General features: G+C 47.7%; 1 protein-coding gene across 2 annotated transcripts; it reads right to left on the bottom strand.

Annotated features, from left to right (window-relative positions):
* Nucleotides 1-250: 250 nt before the first annotated feature.
* Nucleotides 251-3,432, bottom strand: LOC123439708. Of its 2 annotated transcripts, none has more exons than XM_045116397.1 (3): nt 2,148-3,432; nt 633-721; nt 251-528 (listed from the first exon to the last, which is right to left on the bottom strand). In XM_045116397.1, the coding sequence occupies exons 1-3, from the start codon at nt 3,301-3,303 to the stop codon at nt 475-477; spliced, it is 1,299 nt and encodes a 432-aa protein (XP_044972332.1). In that variant the 5' UTR covers nt 3,304-3,432; the 3' UTR covers nt 251-474. The 2 variants fall into 2 exon arrangements, with proteins under 2 accessions (XP_044972332.1, XP_044972333.1); XM_045116398.1 differs by having other exon boundaries at nt 633-706; nt 2,148-3,417.
* Between the last annotated feature and the right edge of the window lie 6,312 nt (nt 3,433-9,744).

The raw sequence follows: 9,744 nt of genomic DNA, 5'->3' as shown, positions 1-9,744 counted from the left end.
GGTTTTGTGCTTGACAAATTAAACGTTAATTTTAAAGCGCCTATTCCCCCCAGGTGACATCCATGTCCTTTCAAAGGCATGTGAAACATGTTGTCTCATGCCACACGTGTAGACATTACCATTTACATAGATCAAGGTAAACAGATAATGGGGACTATCTTAAAAGTTCTCTAATAATTCAGAATCACATTACGAGCATCTTCCCTAGAGGATATAATCACAAGTCATCCAGTGGCGAGTGAGCTCGAGCTACCAAAGCGTACCATAGATTCATTACAGAACAGGATAATTAGAGTGCTCACATCACATCCTGTTGAAAGTTACAACTAAGAAATTAGCAAGGTACGTAGATAGAACCAAAGAGGCCGCAATCGAAAGGACAAGATCATCTTGAGGGACTAGAGACTAATAAGATATAAGTTATCTCTTCATGGAGATCCATTGCCTTGTTGATCAGATGAGGTATATGCTGCCTCAATATCCCTCCTCACCCTCCTCAAACTCGATCTGCAGACTCAGCGCTTTCTCCTGCATGGAGAACACAGCAGAAAACCGTTGTCATCATCGTTGTTGTGGAAGACAAATATCTGTGTGGTGATCAACATGAATAACAGATCTCTGATGACGCTCACCTGGGAAACAGATGATGCCAATGGGGTAGACTCTTTTCTGTTGGAACCGCTGCCAACATCAGATGGAAGCGAGCCTGCATAAACAACAACTGACACACAGTCAAAACTAATAAGTACTGTATTTGATCAACATAACCAATGTTGGGATTGCCACCAATATATGGATATAATAACTAAATTGACGTGAATGCTTAAAATAACTAACTTTGAAATATATCAATGCTTTATATATCCAGTTAGAAATACAGTAATTGCATATGAAAAATGAAAACCAAATCATAAAGAATCAATCCATGTGTCCTTTTATAGAGTCTGTGACACATTTATCGAAAAACCAGTTAGTTTAAAATTAACTGGTGGCACTATTCAGTACATGCAAAGACTAAGTGGGCGTATGTATAGTAGCCATAGATGAATAAGATAGATGAGATAGTGGCTGCAGGTTTGTACACCTGTAGATATGCTAAGAACAATTGGATGTCAATTACAGTGCCATAAGAAGGAAAAGTATTTACAGTCCACCACTGCCCAAATTGATAACAAACAATCAAGAGAATATACATTGTGACCACTACTATCCGTCTGCAGAATGACAAGTTTAACAGCCTACAAGATAAATTGCGTATGCATTGCGAGTTTGTGACCCCAAATAACAAACAGCATAAACCCTTCTCAAGGAGCAACACGAACCATATGAGCTCTATACTATTCCAATTTATGATGCAACATCCTATGCCAAAACAGAGTTTAGATGTGAGAGTGCATATTCAACTTCCAGATCTGCCACGAAATGTCCATGCTGCTGGATGTGTGTGCCAGTGCTGATGTGATTCCGGTAAAGTTAATTCAATCGTGTTTGCACAACAGATAACAGTGCATCTTTTGGGATTTAAAACGAATGGTAGACACTAAGCAAAGGTAGTTTCTCTATCGTTTCAGGCACATGCAGGCAATATAGCTGTGGCTTACTAGAAGATCAATCAGACGTGAACACATGTATGGTCTTTTTTTTGGAACAATTTCAATTCGAAGCAAACAGAGCATAGGAGCCGAATAAACATTAATTGTGCTGTCTAGTACCTACTAATTTAAATAGATGAACAAGTGCCAAAAAAGGAAATACAAGAGAAAGATACAACCAAGTAACTACTGTAGAGGATGACTGTAGAATTAACCAAGTCTCAGTCAAGTGATGTAATACTGTATATAACGAAGTCTTAGTCCACTGAGACTTAGCAGGACTGTAGAATTAATGTCAATACAACGCTTAATTAAGGACTGCATCATAGTCATACGCGCGTGAGCAACAGCAAAACAACTTAGCACATGTGAATACTAATCCCACAGATGAACTTTGATTGAATTAGGCGAAGTCAGTCCAAAACGTTAACAAACGAGGGGAGAGATAGAAATGTGATTGCTTGCACGTGTGTCTAGTGATATTCCAGTGCAAATAACACCCAGTGTTCAACAGCGTAGAGGGTAGAAACCATGTAAGGTGTGATGGGTGGTTACCTGCCGAAAGCGCGATCGGCAGCTCCAATGCGTGGACGGAGAAACAGTTGGGGGGCTTCCCTGACGGTGGCACCACCATCTCGTACACGCTGCACTCCACAACCCTCTTGGCGCGCAGGTCCACGCCGAAGAGTTGCTCCTCCAGGAAGAAGTAGAGCACGTCCGGATTCATGGGGTGGACGAGTGCGAACGTGGGGTTCTTCTCCGTCAGGCCGGCAGCCTTGTAGCTGTCGTCGGCCCAGATCTCCTGAAAGCTCACCTTCTTGTACTCCAGCACCCACTCCTTGGCCTCCGGATCATTCAGCGTCCACATGGTGACCGTCATGGGAGCCTCGTCGTCACGGTGAGAGCTCCACTCCACCCACCGGAACTTGCCAGCGCTCACCTGCACGAATCGGCGGTAGGCCATCGATCTCCCGGCGCAGTGGGCGCACGAGGCATCAGACACATGGCAGTCGCTTTCCGGGAGCGGGACGATGTCCAGCACCGGCGCGTCCGCGAAAGGGTCGCAGAAGATGAGGCCCCCGGCGAGATCCACCCACCAGAGCTTGCCGTCGTGGGCGACGACGCCGTCTCTGCCCCAAATCCAGCGTCCCAGCGGGTTGTGCACCGGCTTCCACTCCCACTCGCCGGTGTCGGACGAGAAGCAGAGGAGCGTGGCGTGCTGGTCTGCGAACATGTAGCGGAACTCGACGACCATGTAGCGCCCCGCGCCGCCTCCGGCTCCGGGTGCAGCGACGACGCCGAGGTTCAGCGCGTTGATCTCCTCAGGTAGCCCGCTCGGGTCGCGGCCGGGTTGAGGGAGGCGGAAGGCGGTGGCGGAGGTGACGTCGCAGACGAAGTAGGTCGGCGGCTGGCGCTTGATGTAGCCGACCTCGGCGAGGCGCACGCCGTTGCAGAATGTTGCCGGGCGAGGTGGAGTGGGGGTGGGAGGGGGCGGCGGGGCGCTGAGGAGGAGGAGGCCGGACGCAGGGTCCGCGGTGAGTACCCAGGGGCAGGCGCGGCTGGTGGGGTCGGCCTGGATGGGGGACACGCGCGGTGGCACGGTGAGCACGGAGATGCGCGGCGGCGCGGCGAGTGCGAGGGAGAGGTCCGCGTCGTCCAGCTCCGACACGCGCGGGACGGCGCCCAGGATGATCCACGCCGGCGGAGCCATTTTGGCAGGAGAGCGGAGAGAAAGCAAGCGAAGAGAAGAGTGGACTGATGCCGATTCCCGTGGGTAGTAGGAGTAGTAGGGTTTTAGCCGCCTAATTTCCAGGGGTTCAAGGCCACTTCCACTAGGAGTTTGAATTGTTCGTTCCTCTCTTTTCTTTTTCGTGGGAGTAATACCTCGGTTTGTGTCGTGGCTCGCAGCGGCACAGCAGGAGTAGGACGACGAGACCGGTCGTTGGACGGAGCTGGGTAGCCTTTACGCAACCAGCCTTTGGCAGTTGCCGTTTCGGTGATTGCGGGGCAGGCCTGGTGGGGCACCGCAGCTTTGATCGACACCCAGGCGTGGTGACGGAGGAGAGATGGGCTGCATGCAGAAAATATTCTCTCTCCAATTAAACACTTACTCGTACTAGTTTGCGCAAGATTGATTTAGACCCGTGGCTACATAAATTTGCCAACAAGACAGCGAATTGAAAAGGGAGGTTAATGATAAAAAAATAGGCGTCTGATCCTGTTAAATGTTGCCTTGTCATCTCTGGTCATTTACATGATGACGGTTCACAAACTACCAGCTTGGGTCCTTCAACGCCTCGTTTAAATTTGTCGAGCCTGGCTTTGGACCAGAGAGGACGCGTGTAATGAAGGCAAATGCAGAGTGAATTAGTTTGCTCTGACACGTCCTAAACCCTTTGGTAGCCTAGGGGTTATGGACCTGAAAAAATTCAGCAGGGCCCTTCGGATTAAATGGACCATGGGTTGGCTTAGAACTGCCTTGTGATGCCTCGGATCGTGTCCTTTTTGCGATGTCCACGACTATCACGGTACAAGATGGATGCACCGTGCGGTTCTGGCACGACAGATGGCTGCAAGGAATGTGTCCAAAAACAATGACGCCGGACCTTTACAAGATCTCAATCAGAAAAAACCACACGGTTAAAGACGCGTTGACTGATGAAAAATGGCTGGCGGACTTGGCGCATGGGCTGAAGGAAACGATGGTACCTCAGCTGGAATGGCTGGTGACACATCTGGAACGGATCAACCTCAGCCCCGATCGGCTAGAGACTATTGAATGGTGTTTCAACTCCGATGCAAGCTACAGTGCAAAATTCGCCTACCTGCTGCAATTCACCGGCTCGACACGCATGGAAGATGCAAAGCATATCTGGACGGGTTGGGCGTCTGAAAAGTGCAGATTTTTTTTATGGACAGTCGCATTTGGAAAAATACTAACGACAGATGTGTTGCTGCGGCGTGGATGGGAGAACAACTATTTCTGCCCTTTGTGTCAAAGAAATCTGGAGACCGCTTTCCACCTTCTCGTGGAGTGCCCTTGGGCCCGAAAAACCTGGGATGCAATCGCAACCTCGGCTGACTTACCGTCGCTGCGACCAATCTCATGGATCGGACTGCACAACATCAAAGAATGGATGCAGAACTATTGACAAAATGCACCGATAGCAAAAAGGAAAGGAACTCAGTCTATCCTGCATTTAATATCTTGAGAGATCTGATGCGAACGGAATAGACGGCTATTCGACAATAAAAGAATGGACACTCGAACATTGGTGAGAAGTAGGGATGAAATTAGAGTTTGGAACATGGCAGGAGCAGAGATTCCGTTTGACCCAGGCTAATGCCTTGACATTTTTGCTTTTTCTTGTTTTATTTTCTCCCTTCTTTCCTTTTAGCACCTTTTTCTTCGGTGCGTTTGCCGGCTCTTCCTGGCCATACCCATGTACTATTTTGCCTCCTTGCTGATCAATTGATTTGGTAGATCTCCTACCAACATTTACAAAAATATATTTACTAGTAATTGTGCACTCGGTTGACTAACATAACATTGCTAGATATAAAAATACTATTTCATTAATTAACACACACTTAGTACAACTTTTACTAAAATAGCCCTAAGTGTGTGCCAATTAATTTGAATTGGAGAGTACATAAATCCCGTGGGTGGAGGAGTTGGGGAAGTGCACGTATGGGAGGCTCGACTGGTCGTCACTGTTCTCGTCCTCAAAAACCATGGCGATGGCGGCGCGCTGCTGCGGACATGTGGCGCTCGGGACCGTCGGCGAGGAGAGTGGTGGGGTGGGGAGGAGGGGAGAGTGGTCGGGTGGGGGAGGAGGGGAGAGGCCGACCGGGGTAAGAGAGCGACCGCGTCAGGCTCGTCCTAGTCAGCGCGTGGGCACGCATCAATTGGCCACTGTGGCATCTGACGGGTGGGCCTGACCGGTCAGGTCGAGGGTCAATACATATAAAATATGGGTTTAGACTTATTTGCAATGGCCTCGCACAATGTTAATACTGATATGAAAAAAATTAATAATCTTAATATTAATCTGCACGTTTCACCCCAATTGTGATACTTCTACGTAATTAACTCTCTTGACTAACATAGCATTGCTAGATATAAAGAATACTATTCCATTAATTGATACACACTTAGTACAACTTTGTACGAAAATAGCACTAAGTGCATGCCAATTAATTTGAACTGGAGAGTACATAATTCAATTTCAAAAATTGAAATCATGACATGATTTGTGGCCTTACCATTATGATGATTTCTATCTTCATTATTAACACCATTTTGAAAAATAAGGACGTATAAGATCAAAACATTGATTTGCATAGAATTTATTAGTGCATGACAAAAATGAAGGACATGGAACTACCCGAAATCATGTCTCTATTATTAAAAAATAAGCTTATAATTTTGGGATCACTCTACTCGAGCCTTGAGATGTTCTCAAGGAGGGCACTAACTGAGGATATGTTCACATAGGGCAGTACTGGGCGCCGGCGCGCCGGCCCGAGCGCTCGCGCCGGTCGCAGCCAAGCCGTCAGATCCACGAACGCACCGTTAGATCTCTCATGTAGCAAAAATCCTTCGATGCAGCAAATTTAGGCCACGACGCAGCAAATTTCGTTCATGGTTGTAAAAAAAATATGATTGTAGCAAAAAAATATCAACGTGGTCGTAGCAAAAAAAAAGACGCTGATGATGCGTGGTAGCAAAACAAAATGTGGGTTGTAGCAAAACAATCCGGTGAACTAGGTTGCAACTCTCACGAACGTGTATGCAACTTTTTTAATGAATGGTTGCATCAAAAAATGTTATCGGTTGTAGCAAAATTAACACGGTTGTAACAAAAATCAAATGCCGGTTGTAGCAAAAAAATCCAACAAACTCGAGTTGCAACTAAACGTAGATGTAACTTTTTTAATGGACAAATTGTAGCAAAATGAGAAACGGTTGTAGCAAATTAAAACGTGGTTGCAGCAAATCTGGACGAAAAAATGTTGCAAGCCCTGGCCAGACAGCCATGCGGGCCCTACGCGACCGGACGAACGATTCGGCTGGCGTGCCGGCTGAAAGCTTTTCCCGTTCACATAAGGGTTGAGTCTGCAAGATATACACATGCAACCATATGATGATGATGATGTTGAATTGGCTTGCTTAGCTTCTGTTATCGGCTGGGAAGATCGAAATAAACAGGATCCCCTCCCCCTCGCGTCGCCCCTTCGGGCGACTCGGGGGTGACTAGGGTTCCGCCGTCGTCGCCACTCCTCCACACCTCCTCCCCTCGCTGCCACCGGAGATGGCCGTCGGTTGGCCAGTGCGGACGCCGATGAAGGTGGCGGCGGGGACGTCGTCGCTCCGTTCCAGGCATGTGGTGTCTAGGCGGTGACCCTACTCTGTGAGGCGGCGCAATCGAACGGCCGGCGACGCTCACAGGTGGATGCTGGCGGCATGCTCGGCCGTGTGGGCGGCGGGCCGTAGGAGGTGTCCGGGCGCGGTGCGGAGGTCCTCTGCATCAGATGTGGAGGTGTGCATCCCCTCTTCCCTGTTCCCTCCCCCTCACCTTGCCTATGGTAGCGACTCAGTCGCTTGGTCTGGCTCTCGTGGCGTTTGGTGGAGTACCTTGGGGTCCAGGGGAAACTCTGGCCGGTTCGGCCGGCCCGGTGGCGACGACGCCCAAGGGCACTGGTTTCCTTCATGGGGACGTTGCCAAGGCTCCCCAACTCTCAACCCCAGCCCTTGCCTGGGAGAAAACCCTCATTCCGCTTGGATTTGGCGACGGCGGCGCCGTGTGCGTCGTGACCTCCCTCGGGCCGTCGTCAGTGGGCAGGTGATCAGATGGTAGGATTTGCAGGTGAGGGGATGTGGTTACTTGTGTCCCGTACTTGTGCATCTGTGTTGTGGGCTGCAGGCACTGGCGTCTCTTCAGGCTGGGTCTCTCTAGTGACGGTAGGTGTCACTCAGTTCCGCGGTGCAGCGTCTCGATCCTGACAGAAGGGAATAGGGTTCCCCTTCCCAGCGGCGGTGACACGACGCTCATTGGAGACACCCGAGCTTCACTATGGTGGTGCTCTGCTTCCCTTGCCTCTTGCACCAATACTATTCTTGTTGCCTCCTCTTCGGTGTTCGATTCCTGAAGCTCTCCGTCTCCAACTATATGGGCGGGAATCGTGGCGGTGCCGCGAGGATGGCATTTCCCAATTCGAGGTGGTCGTACTAGGTTCACTTGTTGTTGCGAGGGGCGCACTCTTCTAGCTCTTGGGGGAGCTTCTTGAAATCCTGACAGTAAGGCGCCTACGAGCCATGGCAAGGGGGTAGGGCTCTGGTGACAGAGAAGGAAGTTTGTGTTGTCCCCTCGCCCCATAGGTGTTGCAAGAGCAACGTCCATTTTGATGGTGGAAATGGCGTGCTCTACTTCTTCTACTTTATTCTGATGATCTTAGTGTGGAGTGCTCGGCCTCTAACAAGTTGTAATCTTAGTGTGGAGTGCTCGGCCTCAGAACACATGAGACCGAAAGGTTGAGCATGAATCATATAGTTGATATGATTAGCATAGGGATGCTTACCACTGAAACTATTCTCAACTCACGTGATGATCGGACTTGAGTTAGTGAATTTGGATCATGTACCACTCAAATGACTAGAGAGATGTACTTTTTGAGTGGGAGTTCTCAAGTAATATGATTAATTGAACTAATTATCATGAACATAGTCTAATGGTCTTTGCAAATTATGATGTAGCTTGTGCTATAGCTCTACTGTTTTTATATGTTCCTAGAGAAAATTTAGCTGAAAGATGATAGTAGCAACTTTGCGGACTGAGTCCGTAAAACTGAGGATTGTCCTCATTGCTGCGCAGAAGGCTTATGTATGCACCACTCGGTGTGCTGCACCTCGAGCGTCGTATGTGGATGTTGCGAACATCCGACATACACGTTTTTTATGACTACGTGATAGTTCAGTGCGTAATACTTAATGGCTTAGAAGCAAGGCGCCGAAGATGTTTTGAAATGTCACGGAACATGAGTGATGTTCTAAAGAGATGAAATTGAGATTTCATGCTCGTGCCCTTGTTGAGAGGTATGAGACCTCCGACAAGATTCTTTGTCTATAAAGTAAAGGACAAAAGCTCAACCGTTGAGCATGTGCTCAGATTGTCTGAGTACAACGATCACTTGAATCAAGTGGGAGTTAATCTTCCAGATAAGATAGTGATGGTTCTCCAAAGTCACTGCCACCAAGCTGCTAGATCTTCGTGATGAACTATAACATATCAAGGATAGATATGATGATCCTTGAGCGATTCGCAATGTTTGACACTGCGAAAGTAGAAATCAAAAAGGAGCATCAATTGTTGATGGTTAATAAAACCACTAGTTTCAAGAAGGGCGAGGGCTAGAAGGGATACTTCATGAAACGGCAAACCAGTTGCTGCTCTAATGAAAAAACCCAAGATTGAACTCAAACCCGAGACTAAGTGCTTCTGTTATGAGGGGAACGGTCACTCAGGCGGAGCTACCCTAGATGCTTGGTAGATAAGAAGGCTGACAAAGTTGACAGAAGTATATTTGATATACATGATATTGATGTGTACTTTAGTAGTACTCCTAGTAGCACGAGGGTATTGGATACCGGTTCTGTTGCCAAGTGATTAGTAACACGAAATGAAAGCTACGAAATAAACGGAGACTAGCTAAAGGCGAGGTGACGATAAGTGTTGGAAGTGTTTCCAAGGTTAATGTGATCAAAACATCGCACACTCCCTCTACCATCGGCATTGGTGTTAAACCTAAATAATTGTTATTTGGTGTTTGCGTTGAGCATGAACATGATTGGATCATGTTTATTGCAATACGATTATTCATTTAAAAGGAATCATAGTTATTCTATTTGCTTGAATAATTACCCTCAATGGTTTATTAAATCTCGATCGTAGTGTTACACATGTTCATAATATTGGTGCCAAAAGATACAAAGTAGTAATGATAGTACCACTTACTTGTGGCACTGCCGCTTGAGTCATGTCGGTATAAAGTACATGAAGAAGCTCCATAGTGATGGATCTTTGTACTCACTCATTTTTGAAACGTTTGAGACATGCAAACCATTCCTATTGGTATAAACGCATGAAGAAAC

Source organism: Hordeum vulgare, chromosome 3H, assembly GCF_904849725.1.
Source record: "Hordeum vulgare subsp. vulgare chromosome 3H, MorexV3_pseudomolecules_assembly, whole genome shotgun sequence".
Lineage (NCBI taxonomy): Eukaryota > Viridiplantae > Streptophyta > Magnoliopsida > Poales > Poaceae > Hordeum > Hordeum vulgare.
The sequence above is the reverse complement of the archived record's forward strand: the minus strand, read 5'-3'. Positions and strand labels throughout refer to the sequence as shown.

Coding starts and splice junctions, on each gene's coding strand:
- LOC123439708 (XM_045116397.1), bottom strand. CDS start 3,303: ATGGCTCCGCCGGCGTGGATCATCCTGGGCGCCGTCCCGCGCGTGTCG. Junction 722..2,147: donor GCCGATCGCGCTTTCGGCAG/GTAACCACCCAT, acceptor ACTGTGTGTCAG/TTGTTGTTTATGCAGGCTCG. Junction 529..632: donor TGGCATCATCTGTTTCCCAG/GTGAGCGTCATC, acceptor TTCTCCATGCAG/GAGAAAGCGCTGAGTCTGCA.